This window comes from Amblyomma americanum, chromosome 1, assembly GCF_052857255.1.
Source record: "Amblyomma americanum isolate KBUSLIRL-KWMA chromosome 1, ASM5285725v1, whole genome shotgun sequence".
Taxonomy (NCBI): domain Eukaryota; kingdom Metazoa; phylum Arthropoda; class Arachnida; order Ixodida; family Ixodidae; genus Amblyomma; species Amblyomma americanum.
The window spans coordinates 172,666,618-172,681,441 of NC_135497.1; the positions used below are offsets into that span (position 1 = coordinate 172,666,618).

Consider the following 14,824-nt stretch of genomic DNA (forward strand, 5'->3'; position numbering starts at 1 on the left):
ATTTATGGTTCCAGAGACAATATGAAGTTCAATTTCTGGGCTGCATGTACAACCTAAGGTGAGATTTGAGTGTGCATTCTTGTTCATATATAACTGTTGAATGCACCAAAGCGTTGAATGCAAGTTTGCTGTTCAGTCACTTTTGCTCCCGCGAGGGTATACGCTGACAGCGGAAAAGCGTCGGTTAGATGGCGTGAGCTGCTGCCCAACTTGAAGGATTCAGGCTTATCAAGTCATCCACAAAATCATTCACTGTGAAGATGACAGCCAGAAAAACAGCTGGGGACATATCCGGAGTACCCCGGTTCGAACCCGACCGCGGCGGCCGCGTTTCGGTGGAGGCGAAACGCAAATGCATCCGTGTGCTATGCGATGTCAGTACATGTCAATGATACTGGGTTGTCGAAATTATTCCGGAGCCTTCCACTATGGCACCGCTTTCTTCTGTTAGTAGTACCTCCTTTATCCATATCCTTACGGCGCGGTTCTGGCGTCCGCCGATATGTGAGACAGATACAGCGCCATTTCCCTTCCTCATCCAAATCCAATTTCCGTTTTTCTGGGACCATATCACGTACCGCAAGTTTGTAAGCGTGACGTCAAAATTACGAAACAGTGTTTGACAACACTTTTGACGGATCATGGAATCAGCCAGACACCAGCAAGGCTCCGCCCCGGAAGCATTTATTTGTACAAGGGGCCATATGCTAACGTATTGTTGTGAAGCTGTCGCAAATAAAATTAGCAATGCTTTATTTTGTCAAAAAACTGTTTCGAACTCACGAACTCAAAAATACTAATCAGAACAAGAAGCGTTCTCAATTTTGAAATTAAGTTCGTTCTTACAAGGCGCCCGTGTGCTGTGCGATGTCAGTGCACGTTGAAGATCACCAGGTTGTCGAAATTATTCCGGAGCCCTCCACTACGGCACCTCTCACTTCCTTTCTCCTTTCACTCCCTCCTTTATCCCTTCCCTTACGGCGCGGTTCAGGTGTCCAATGATATATGAGACAGGTACTGCGCCGTTTCCTTTCCCCAAAAACCAATTATTATTACTATTCGTTCTTACAGGAACTTTTGTTGCTTCGAAGGTGCGCTGACAGCGGCGCGAACATGTCAGCTTAAATAAAAACAGCAACACAATAAATTAAAAAAAATAACGCTCTATTAAGTTAATAAAGAGTGTTGCACACTTAAAACACGAAGGAAAATTAGAGGCGTACTCAGTGGTGCAAAATAAATTTGCTCTAGAGTAGATTTTGTTGCCATGAAGGCGCGCTGGTAGCGGTAAAGTAAGGAAAAATCTGCAGTCATGATATTTAATGATGAGGTCGGCGAGCATAGAATGCAGGAATTCACTCTAGATGTAGTGGATGAGTACAAGTATCTTGGGGTGTGGATAAATAACGGTGATGAGTATCTGACAGAGCATGAAAAATATGTAATGAATAAAGCTAGTAGGAATGCAGCTGTCATGAAAAATAGGGCACTGTGGAAATACAATAGGTACGAAGTGGTAAGAGGGATCTGGAAAGGGGTGATGGTTCTTAGCCTGACTTTCGGTAATGCGGTCCTGAGCATGAGACCAGATGTTCAAGCAAGGTTAGAAATTAAACAACGTGGCGTAGGGAGGCTAGCTTTGGGAGCACATGGCAATACATCAAATCAGGGGTACAGGGTGATATGGGATGGGCGACGTTCGAGAGAAGAGGAGCTAGCTAGCAGTAAGATAGCATTTGAGGAGCGATTGAGAAAAATGGGGGAAAAGCAGTGGGCTAGGAAAGTTTGCAGATACCTGCATATAAGGAATGTTGGTACGAAATGGAGAAAGCGAACTAGAAAATTGACAAGCAAATATCTGGACAGCAGTAGGGGGGGGGGGGAATCAGCAATTATCAGTTAAGAAAAAGGTTAAAGAAACAGAGAGAGCTCTGTGGAAAACAGGGATGCTGACGAAATCAGCACTGTTAACATACAGGAAAATATCTATGATAATTGTAGGGGAAGCTCTTTGTTGTTTGAGGCCAGGACGGGTGTTTCGACTAAGGCATATAGAGTCGGGTACCACGATATAGACACGTTGTGCGTTGCGTGCGGAGAGGAGGAGGAAACGGCTGAACATTTGATACTTTTCTGTAAAGGGCTTCACCCTACAGTGGAAAGCAGCGGGACTGATTTATCCAAGGCATTGAGGTTTAAGGACACTGAAGGGAAAGTAGATTTTAAGCGGGTAGAAGTAACCAAGCGAAGGTTATCTGATTGGTGGATAAAATCAAGAGAAGAGTAAAATTTCATGTCATGGATATGGACCTCCTTCACCCCGCGACGTCACGAAGATGCGGTGGCGCTGATGTTAGCAGCGACTTTCGCATGGTAGGCAAAACAGGTTCCGCTTGCCCCTGCCTACCGCAGCTGCCGCAGCTACCGGCGGCTGCTTCAAGCCTGTGCGCTGCAGAAGCAGCATGTATTGACCAGCTGCGTCACTGCTGGATCCGCGTAGTTGCATAAAAAATATTAAATTAGCCTCGATAGGTTTCTCGCGCATAAATGCCGCATTCGGAAACTGGCTAACAGGCATTGGGCCACGGTAGTAAAGCGCGAAGTCTGGGAGTCGATAGGCACTGCCACTCAATGCACTTAATAGCATGCAAATTACTGCGTTCATTCACCTGAACTTCAGGATAGTAGGCTGATAATTGCTCAAGTAAAAAAGACATATGCAGCTGCACACGTACGTACTTATCACCTTGAGCCGGAGTGCACGGGGCGCCGACAGGTTCACTCGCCCCCAAGGAATGCGTTTTTTTGTTAATAGCACACCATGTTTTAATGGCGCGTTTTATGACATTTAATATTTACTTGAAACTGTTTCCTGATATGACGACGTAATTATTTCATTCTAGTAGAAAGAAGTCTGGTAAGTTGTGTCAATCTTGCGCGGTCGCGTTGGTGTGCTTAGAATAGCGTACCTTAAGTGTGGTAAACGCCATATGCTTTTTCGTTGCATCATGCATGTGTCATGTTTCATGAGGTAGTACATGATCACGAAGCTTGTTTGGAAAGAAGCAGCCGCAGGCGTGCTACTAACAGACACTTGGCGAGATTGAGAGGGGATGCCGCAATGAAAAGTGTTTCGTTATTCATGCATGCGATATGTAACTAAACTTGGTGCAAATATGAAATTCCAACGCTAGTTTCAGTAATTCCTTTTATTTATAGCTATACCTGGTGCAGTTCTGGGTAATTATAATTAACACCGTCGTCAAGTCCCCCCAAGGTCTCAAATAATTGAGTAGATAGTGGGCAGTTTTTTTATGCCAGCATGTACATAAAGCCCTGTTCTGTACGATGACGCGATTAGTTCTTTTTCTATATGATCAGTACTTATGCATGCATAGTTACATGAAAACGTTTCTTACCAGAAATAACTAACACAGTACTGCACGTGTAGGGAAAAAAATCGAGAGATTTATTACGCTCCTCAACGTCTCAGGAATAGTTTGCGACAAATGGACTCATTTGATTTTCATGAGAATTACGAAGGTGAGTGATCCAGTCGCAGAAAATGTGAGAGGTCACAAAACGAACCTTAAAGTTTATTCCCTAGCTCGTATATGGCATCTTCGCTTTCGCTTTGGTCACAGAAATGCGGCACTGAAATCAAAGAAATTACCTCACAATTTTGGACGACCACACTTCTAAAAAGCGTAATTTGTAAATTTTGACTTAATATTTTGCTATAATTTTTCTTCACGAAACTAGACGTCAGGGCTAGGAAAGAAAATAATTCTAGAAATCAAAAATTTTCATTAAATCGACCAGCTTAACAAGAGGACAAGTCGGCCTGGCTGGTGCGTGGTCATGCGGCTAAAAACAGCGCTAAGCGAGACAGGAGATCAGGGACACGACGCTGTCCCCACTTTTCGCACAGCGCGACACGTACGTATGTCAGCAGACGATGAGCGCATGTCTGCTCCGACGAAACAAGGCCAGCGCTTCCCCTCACTATTGTCCTAGTGCAGAGTGCAAAACTAGTGCAGTGACACTCGTGCAGAGTGTCAAAACTTGTTTTACTCAATGCCTAGCGCATAAATAAACGGCATGAACGCTTTCTACATGTTTACTACTAACCATATATACAATACAGTGGCAAACTATTTCTCTTTATAGGCTGCACGTGGCCAACGCGAGCTCGTGTACTTCGACAAATTACTAAGTTGGAAGCATCGACCATTGCTATGATTCGCAGAAACTGGAAACGCGCCTACAAGCCTTGAAAACCCGCGCTCAACACCTATCCGCGACGCCACTCCCCGACCGTTTGCCTACCACGAGCTCGCTAGCGACTGCAGCGCTACCTTGTTTGTTTACAAACATGCAAGTCTATCTTGCGAACGGCGCCAAAGCAGCCAAAACAAGAAATTCGATGAGCCGACGTAAGCCAACGCGCGATCGCGCGGTTTTGTTGACCGTCTAGCACGGAGCTTACGGTTGTTGTGATTTTAAAACTACGTTAAGTGCTGTGAAGTCATGCCCAAGAAGCAGCGAAGTCGAGCGCTATTCGCGAAAGCGGATGGTAGCCCCATGTTGTTCTCCTTGGTGCCCTGTTCGGAGCGCAAGGAGATACGGGAGCTTATAGAGTACGGAGGTGGCGTTCTCGTACAGCCAGAAAAATTTCCTGATGCCATACGACTGGTGCCGTCCAGCGTTACTGTTACAGACAGCAGCGATGATGTCTTCTCTGCTAATTATATTCGCGCTTGTGCCAAAAGAGACAAGCTACTTCGTCTCATAGAGTTCAAAATACCAATGGCGCCAGCCGTGGTGGACGCAAGCGACTCCAAGACGAGAAGACTCCATTCCACTCGCTCAAGAAGGGAATACACCCTTGGCGAAGAAATTGCGATTGCAGAGTTCGTAGCTAAGAAGCCAGGCGTCCATGTCCATGGCAATGCGGTGTACAAAGAAATGGCCTCGGCTGGTGTCCTTCCCGGCAAGCATTCATGGCAGTCGCTGAAGGAACATTATCTGAAAAATATCTTCCCCGTGAAACATCTGTACGAGTCGCCTCATGAGGTTAACGTTCTGTCCGGAAAACAGAGCAGTGAATCGGCGGGAGACCGAGGTAGCTCGCCCCTACTGGCTGCGGCATCGAGCGTCATCGTCGAAGACAGCGACAGTGAGCAAGAGGCGCGCGAGCCCCAGAGACCTTCCGGGAGTGGTCTACAAGACGAGGGGGCACCAGCCGAAGTCGTTGCTGAAACGGAAAGTTCATCACCCCTGCAGAGCTCTGGGACATCTCCCGACAGAGCACGTATTGATAAGGAGAGCGATAATGGTAGGGAGCTCTTGTTATTTGCTTCACCCTCTGCTAAGAGCGCCGAGAAGAGTTCTGAAAGTGGACTGGACAGCCCATTGGCAAAAAAGAACGACCCTGATCACAGTACCTCGACGTCAGACCAAGGCAGCACTGCAGTCGCACTAAGAAAACATTCCTTGCCAACACCTTCAGAAGTGCTGTGCAAAAAACAAAAGGAGCTTTCCATCAGCACTGCGAGTGTTTCTGTAAGATCTCGACACAGCTTAAGGGAGGCAAGCACAAGCAGAGTGGATGTGCCAGACACTCCTGGACAGGAACCCATCCTGAATGAGGAACGAGGATTGCGGTCATCACTCGAGGGGAAATGCAAAAACAGCACTCCACGAAAACAGCCCATTCCTCGTTACATGAAGCCAGGCTCTCAAATCTCCGGCATTGGTCGTTCTGCTCGCACGACGGTTTCCGAAAGCCGAAACACGCTACAACGAACCCCTGTGAAATTTCACACTCTAACCCCCGTGAAACCTAACAGTGCAGCTCTGCAAGAATGCTCCAGTAGCCACTTAGGCAAGCAACCACTTCCCGCAAGTAGTGGCAGCAGCATTTTGGGAGATGTGGTTAAATGCACACCATGTCCCAGCAGACACATACCGTTGCGGATATCTCTGAGGAAACGGCCAAATACTCCACCCCAAGAGCTCACTAACAGCCATTCAAACTCACAGTCATCTCCAAAATCAAGTGGCGACGTCGCCGTGATGCCAAAGGTGAAAAGAGGTACCCTCTCACCAGGACGCTTTCATGGTGGTGACAGTGGCGCTATGGAAGGTTTATTTGAGCGCACACCTTTTCTCAGCAGACAACCTGTTGCACGGTCATCTCCGAGGAAACGGCAGAGTCCAGAACCACAAAAAGACTGCGGAAGCCATTCAAGTACGTGGCGCTGTTGTGAATCACCCGATGATACGATGCCAGATCCAGAGGATCCGCTGCCGCCCTCTCACGCTCGCAGGAGGCTGCTGCCTTGTCCTTCTCCAGCCAATAGCCATAAGAAAAAAGTCATCCCATTGCGCAGTGAGCACAGACCAGACTCAGTGTCCAGCACAGAATACAAATGTACAGATCACTCGCACACAAGTAATTCCTCGCCTCGCAAGCAACGCAAAATCAGGGAAGAAGGTCACAACAACGTGTCTCACCAAAACCCAAGTCCTTCTTCATCCATGCCCACCCATGAGATGGCATCAAGCGCCACAGCCCCTAGTACCAGAACCAGCTCTGGAATATACACGAGAAGCTGCTCCTTGCTGCAACAGCCATCACTTGAATTGGGCTTAAGAGCCCCAACAGCAAAAACTACACGGGGGAGGAAAAAGGGACCACGAGCTCCTCCACCCCCGCAGTGCGGTGAAGATGGCCATTCGAGCTCTGCTTCCCAGGCTGCAGGCACAGGAAAGAACCACAGCGCGCCGCTGGGCCCTGGTGCAGAAGTGGAGGATCTCGACAGCGCTGATGAAGACCTGCTGATGGAGGCCTTGCTGCAAGAGACTGCTCTCCGTAATCTTGGTCCTATTCCAGGTGTTGCTGAAGTCCATCCAGTCGGGGCTACCAAAGAAGCGCACAGAGATGATGTGAGTCTGCAAAAGCCATCACTTGAATCGGGCTTAAGAGCCCCAGCAGCAAAAACTGCACGGGGGAGTAAAAAGGCACCACAAGCTCCTTCGCTTCCACAGTACGGTGAAGATGGCCATTCGAGCTCTGCTTCCCAGGGTGCAGGCAGAGGAAAGAACCAAAGCGCACCACTGGGCACTGGTGCAGAAGTGGAGGATCTCGACAGCGCTGATGAAGACCTGCTGATGGAGGCCTTGCTGCAAGAGGCTGCTGTCCGTAATCTTGGTCCTATACCAGGTGTTGCCGAAGTCCATCCAGTCGGGGCTACCAAAGAAGCACACAGGGATAATGTGAGTCTGTTTTCACTTCCGATGCAAATATTCACATTTGCTGCTGATTCACTGTTTGGATTTGAACTTGCAGTTTCTAGTGCCACGATTGCTGTCAATTTGAACAGCTTCAGTAACCTGCGCATCTGCTGGCTGATTAATACGTGACAACCATTGTGCATGTTAGCTACCTTGCTTGGCGTGAAGTTGCAGGTGGCTACTAAACTCCATCAATTTTATGAGATCCCCTTGCTCTCATATTTAATCAAAAGAGTGTGTTGATATGGTTGCATGCAGTCTTTACTAATTGTTGTGCAAGGTTACTAATTTGTTATTTTGCAAATTTGGTAATTGTTTACAATTATGTCAATTTGCAACAAGTTCACCTGACCATAGTAATCCAGGTGAGAAGCATAAGTAGAGGGCTGCTCAAGCATTTGTGCTACTATGAAGAATTTGTCCCACTTTAGTGCTGAGGCCAGAACTGGAGAATATCTATCAGGGTTGTCACTGCAGCTATTCTAGAGCTGCTTTTTGCGAGCTCCAGTAGGGAAGTTGCAGAAGTGCACTGAGGTCAAGTTAACTTATCGTGCATTTTATTCGGCTAGTGTCGTGATGTCTATCGTAAATATCACAGGCACAAGGGTCTCTCTTTTTGATTGAAGGGGCTGCAAAACACCGCTTGAACGGATGCCGGTTGTGCTTCAGGTGGATTCTTTATGTCACACAGATGCTGACTCAAAAAGAATTACGGGAATTGATGCTTAGGAACGGGAGTTATTCAATGAAGCAATTTCAAAATAGAAACAAACAAAATGCTGCCCTCAACTCTATTTTCGCGCAACTTCCCATTCCCAATGAGGACACTTAGTGCGACGAATCAAAACAGCCGATCTTAGCACGTGCGCAAGTTTGCACTCTATGGTTGCCTGTTCTCAGTAACTCGTTCATGCCAAGGCTGGCAGCGCCGTTTGCATGGTTACAACAACCATGTGAACACCCAGCTGACCCAGCGGTGCTTCACCGTCATGTCGACAGCGCAGAAGGGAACACTGATCAGTGGCATTCCCTTATGGACCCGAACTCGCGCGCAAGATACTGCGATGGTGTGACAACCTGCGCAAGAGATCAGACACATTTAGCATAGCACATACCGCTACTGCTTACCGCCAAACATCGCCCGTCGCTCCTAGCTCGCTGGTTGGTCACGGCGAGCAAGGAGCGCGCGCTGTTGATGGGAACGTGGCGCCATCTGGCACCACTGCGTGGTGATCCTCCAAAAGCTGACGATGCGCACTGCCTGCTAAATGTGAAATGAACGCATCCTTCCTTGGGACCGAAACGAACGCTTATAGAGTGCAATGGCTCGATTGGATCAATTCCGCAAAGCCGCTCGCAGATACATAGAGAGTAGCCACAAGTGTTTAGTTCTAGGTTGTAGGATGTTTACAGAGCGGCGCAAAGTCCTTGGATGCAAAAAGTAGCTAGAGCCTGTCGTGGTATATTTTTGTTTTACTTTATTTACAGTGCTTTTATCTAGGGTATACAAGTTGGTTTTGTTAATGTAATATAAGACACAAAAACTTGACAATACGTATCTCTAGTTGTTAACGCAATTCGCAGTTTATTTACTCTTTGTCCCATCATCAAGCTCGCACTAAGTGATGTCATATCCGCTGCTAAAAAGCGCCACTGTATGGTGACACAGTCAGCGCCATGAATTTGTTTTTGCGAGGTTATTAAAATATTAAAAACCACAGTATACGTGGATCACTATAACTCATTCTATGCAACCAATAGCCAATACAATGCACTGAAAATGTGTTTCGAGGCCCCTTTAAAGAAGAAAGCTGGGCAAATTGATGCAGATTCACGATATAACAACAGTACGGTCAATAAACTCTTGACCAAGGAGAGGCGCAGATGAGACACTCGGCTACTACACCTGAATGTTTTGGAGGGAAGGGCAGACGTGTTGGAGTCTTGTCTGGGCTGCCACCTTTACGCAGTGCCATGTGTGTCAGCCAACTGTGCTTGCATGTCAATAAGTGCTTGGTTATACCTATGCGGTTGTGATAACCGTGCTGTTGGTGTGCCCTCGCTTTCTCTGGTTGAAAGGACACCTTGGCTTATTTTGCACTGGTTCAGATTGCCAGTTCCAGTGACCTTGTGCAGCCAGTCACCTCATGAGTCGAGAAACTGAATTTTCAGAAGTACCCAAACCAGTTTTTGCCGTTGTTTTCACTACTTTCATATTTTGCTAAGAACAAAAATAATTGCATGGATGGTGCATGTCATTAACTTTCTTCTCGGTATCTAATTGAGTAAAAATTCCCAAGTGTTTACGCTCTGTTGCGTAATTCGCTGAACTCTGCAACTGTTGCAATGCTAGTACCTGTCCTTTGCTAATGCCTTAGACCTGGAGTAAAGTCTGTGACACACAGACTTTGTGGGAACCTGAACTGCCATAGTGGTCACATTGAGTGCACGGGCACGTGCCTGGTGCTGGTCACATAATGACACATCACCGTAAATCTGTGACCGTTAACATCCTGTCTTGCGACCGAACATCGGCAGTTATCATACTTCACTGTGCCCCTTCCCCCATTTTTGTTTCATTTTTCAGAGAAGTGACGCAGGCTCACCGGCAAGTACTCTTAGCGTGCCGAGCACAGTCATTATATCGGATTCCGGGCACTCGCCAGACGAAGACTCTACTCCGGAGTTCGAGCAGGACGAAGTGTCCAAAGTGCGGAGAAGGTTGGTGCGGCTGCTAGGGATGCTGAGAGAAGGCAAGAACACTGAGTCACACGAGACGTGCCCAGCACACTGTGGCTGTCCCCGTACAACTCGGTACCATCGGACAGTCCGAGAAGTAATTTCGCTCAGTGCCTTCCTGGCATACCATGGCGAGCCACTGCCAAGTGAGAGCCCAGGAATCGAGGACCCTGAGATAGCCTTGCTCATAGAAATCCTACTGCGTGATCGTGAAGGCAGAGATAAAAACGAGCAGGACGGAAGCGGTTCCGCATGAGGGCCATGAATGCTATTTTTGCCAGCGGTGTCCGGTCAAGTGACTCCAAGGTGCACTGGTTAACATTCTGATCTGATACTATTGTGGTGCGTTATGATGTGCCAGTTGAAGTGCCAGTGTATTGCATGCACACATTGGATATGGTATGGGCTATTGGGATTTTTCTGGGATGTACAAAATGGTTCAGTGTTTGAACTGTTCCCTGAGTGGCTATGTGTTGTTGGTAGCCTGCTTGGAAGGCCAGATACGAGATTCATTTGTGGAGTGCAGTGTTGTCTAGTGTATCACAGTGCAATAGTTACAGTGCCGACCCATTGCACAAGCAAGATGCAAGATGTCCATGTGTGTATAACTGCATATGTATGAGAGGCAGAAGACAGAGCAGTGCGGGTTAGAGGTCAGATGAGAGTTGGAGATAATTACAATTGGGCAGGACAGGTAACTGGTGATCTTGTAGCGTGGCATGTGTGATAAAAAAAGAATGTGGTTGAATGTAGTGAGCAATGGGGGTGGGGAGAACTATATTAGCAAATGTTTATAGATGAGTAGTCGTGGCTTGTACAACTGCTGTGGTGTCATGTACGACTTTGCAAAATTACACGGTGCTGGTTGCGTATTTTTTCATTGCTTAACAGAGCGAGCACCGAATGTGCAAGAGAGAGGTCGGGCCACCGTTCCCTATGGGAAAGTTATGACATCTTCCTTTCGCCACCACCGTTTTGCCTGAGGAGAAGGTTTTTTTCCCTCAACGATGCAATTTACCCCCGAGTGGTCACACAACGCAACGTCTGCCTTGCCAAAGGTGCTGGTCGGCAAACCCTTCCTCCCTCAGACAAAAGGGAAGATCTTTCCACTGTTGACGGCGCTCGCAATGTTGGCTCCATGCAGGTGCCTTTTTGAAGACGCGTCTTAAAATCTGAGGGGTTCCCTGTGAAAATTCTCCCGGGTTGGAGGCCTCCATTCATTCTTATCAGCCTTCAGCATAATCATATAATGTATTTTTATTGTGTAGTTTTTATATTTTAGTTCAAGTTTAGAGCTTTGGCCTTTTCATGAAAGGCTTGAACATAGCCTTTGGTTTATTTCAGTGTAAGCTGTTGCAGGCGAAAGTTGATCAACCACTCACATTTGATGTTCTGTAAATGATAGTGGCTGTGTTTGCTCAGCCATGCCATGACGTTGGAGCAGCTTTCCGCATGGAAAAGAAGTACATTGTTCTAGCACTGTTTGTACAGAGCTTACAGTTTTCTAGTCAGGCATTGCACTTTCTAGTCGGGCATTGCACGTGCTTTTTTCTGAAGCAATCTTTTTTCTCACTGTGCTTTATATTGTGTTGCTTAATATTGCGTCATGTATTTTGAAACTGTCTCCCATGATTATCCCTTTTACTATATGTTATTTCAGTTGTGTGAACCTTATTTGTGATTTTTTTCCCGTTGTGGCGTACCTAAAAAAGAAAACCGATCTGTCCCCATTCCTGCAACAGCCTCGAAAGAGGCTAGCAGTATGTTCCAAATAATAAATAAATAAATAATTATATAGTTTGTTGAAATTTCTGCGGGGGGGGGGGGGGGGGGGGGTGCAGGAACTGCAAGTCCTCCTGGCCTAGCTAGCACTCTTCCAATGCACACAACCGAGGTCACCTTGAATGGTCGGCATGGCCTCGCATGAGCATCTGTTGTCGAGGTCTTATGTCCAGCTTGGAAGCATTGGCACCCTTTTCAAGGGCCGACTGCTCAGTATCAAAGCCGCTCTGAGAAGCACCGCTGTGCGGCCAAGTATATGATGTTTAGTTTATGTGGTTTAACGTCCCGAAGCGACTCAGGCTATGAGGGATGTCGTATTGAAGGGGTCCGGAAAATTCGACCACCTAGGGTTCTGCACTGCCATCGCACAGTACATGGGCCTCTAGAATTTCGCCTCCCTCGAAATTCGACCGCCGCGGCCGGATCGAACCGCGTTATTTCTGTGCAAGCAGATCACTCGTACAGTGAACTCAAAGATGAATCACTGGGGTAGCTCACAATAGTCGCATGTAAAAAAAATCAGCTCAGTAAGAGATGCATCTAAACAAATTACATTCACCTGCAGAACTATGAGCATTTCGCATCGCCATTTGTCGGTAGCAGACGACAGACAAGGACGCTGCGATTTTTCATCATCGCCAAAACGCTCAAAGGGGCTCGGTGGGGGAAAAAAAAGAAAAAGTGGCTAGGAGGTTGTGTTGAAGTTAGCTGAAGCCAGTGGCATGCATAGTTCTTAACTAGGGGCGTATTATGCACCCCACCGTTACCACGACCAGGAGGAACATGCCCTAGCCCGTAAAGCAGCAGCGACGGCGCCGCTAAAAACAGTTGCAGTGGCGCCATCTAGTTGTCTCTACGCTAAACAGCACGCCCGCGCCCTCTCGTTCGCGCCTTGAGCCACCGCCGAATTTAAAGGGTTCAGCCGTATCCATCCATCTATCCAGCGTGAGCATGGCGGCATGCAAGAAAGCAGCTGATTCGACGCGAAGTTCCTGCTTTTTACGTGTCGTCTAAAATCAAGGTATTGTGCCGATGTCTTAAGCGCAGCAAAATTTGATTGAATGCAGAGAACGCCGTAGGTGCGCAGAACTAAGCTCGCAAGGAGCTCTTGGCACGAAAGTCGACGAAGACGACTTGTTGAGGTGAGTGTGCGGTCGGTGGTCGCTTACTATCGATTACAAAAGTTAACGAATACGGCCGTGGGAAAGAACGGAGGGCGAGGAAAACGGTGAGGTGCACAGTTTGAACCATCTCGCTCGTCCTTGCTCTTTCATAACTCTACTGCAAGTTGCTTTATTGCAGCGCTCGCATATGCAAGTGAATGAATTAACACTATTGTAGATTCCCCAATATTTATTCCTGGCCAAAGAATTAATTTCCTTGGCCGATACCAACAAATCGCCCAGGTAATCGGGGTGAAATACCGTTATCATTTGAAATGGCGACACCAGCAAAGAGGCCACATACGTCCGTCGCCCAAGAGTGGATGCTTATCGAATTGCTCGAAGAGCAACTGCATTTGGCACGGGCTGCGTCACAGCTCTGGCCCGAGTACACGGCCGCTCGCAGGCGGGAGCTTTGGGAGGAGATTGCCGCCGTCTTAAATACAGAGGGCCTGGCAGTCATGTTGGCTGAACATTGGCGCCATTCGTGGCATGGACAGGAGCCCTCAAGACTTCACACGAATATGACGGAAACCGTGTCTTGGAGTGCCGCCAGCGCCGCAAAGCGATAGTCATCGGGTGCGAGATAATGCTGTCTGCACGTTCACGGCGTCTAGCGATAGCTGGTGCGCAGATTGTTCGCATTTTCACCTGTGCCTGATCGCCACGTAGACAGCACATGTCATAGGCGCACCCGTTACGTGGACGTTTGTGTTTTAATGGCTGATGCGGCCTCGCACACACAGGCAGCACGTTGCAGTTTTCTTATCGCTATGCCAGAGTTTTATGCAGTGCACCACACTGATCATAACATTTATTTTCTTAGGCTTCAGCCTTTGGACCATACTCGCAAGGCGCGCGAGCAGAGGCAGCCTAGCTCGAAATTTCGGGTTCCTCCGATAAGAAAACTGCAACGCAGACCGTCCGAGGGCACAGGCGCACATGAGAAAAAGCAAAGCCAGATATCGTCAGCCGCCGTAAACATACTGAGAGCATTATCTCACAGCTGGTGACTATATATATATATATATATATATATATATATATAGTGATTATTTTTAGGTACTAGTTGGTGGAGGAAAATAGGGGTTAGCTTTGCCCGGTAATTGCCTCCGTCGAAGGGGTCATTGCAGCTTGGTAATTGCCTCGGCTTTGCTTGTGGCGCTAGCTACAGACCAGCAGTAGTGGCTTACCCGCTGCGAGCGGAGTTGGTGTGGCCGCAAGCTGACCAAGGGTAAGCCTGTCAACATTGTTCTGTGGAGGTCCGCGTGAACGGTCCTGTCGCAGTGGCGCCGGCGGCGGTAGACTGCCGGCTCTGGGTGGCCAAGCCATTCAGCTTATCGGGCCAGTGAACGCCACGGGCGTCGCGGGATCTTGCTTTGAACAGGTTGCTGCCCCCGACCCCCCAAGAAGCAGGTATGACCACTGTCGTTTGTCAACTGCTGTGACGTTACAAACAGTTGCAAAGTTTTCAGCTTGGTGGTGATGGATTCTTGACTGCAAGCAATGCAACCCTATGATGAACTTCAAGAAATTCATGTTTGAACGTGAGGCATTGTGCCTTCTTGCAGGAGCAGCCCAGCCCACCTCGCCCCCGACCCAACACACCTCTCTTCCCGTCAGAGTTTCAGTGGTTAGCAAGCCGGGGACGACCAGCCTGCGGAGAGAGGCCAGTCTGCAGCTGGTAGGTGAACTGCATTTCAAACCATTTTATGTGTATGTCTTACAGCTTGTGTACACTGGTGATGACCTCATCTGCATTTTTGCTTATTTTAGAAGGTGTAGTAGTGTGTAAACTGGAGATTGCAAATGCAGCATCAGCTTCTTTACCTTCCTTTTTG

The 14,824-nt window shown here is 47.8% G+C and overlaps 1 protein-coding gene across 1 annotated transcript; it reads left to right on the forward strand.

Annotated features, from left to right (window-relative positions):
- The first annotated feature begins 4,431 nt into the window (after positions 1 to 4,431).
- LOC144114197 (uncharacterized) lies at positions 4,432 to 11,831 on the forward strand. Its single transcript, XM_077647777.1, has 2 exons — positions 4,432 to 7,281; positions 9,887 to 11,831. Exons 1-2 carry the CDS (start codon positions 4,531 to 4,533, stop codon positions 10,292 to 10,294), a joined length of 3,159 nt encoding a protein of 1,052 aa, XP_077503903.1. The 5' UTR covers positions 4,432 to 4,530; the 3' UTR covers positions 10,295 to 11,831.
- The last annotated feature ends 2,993 nt before the right edge of the window (positions 11,832 to 14,824 follow it).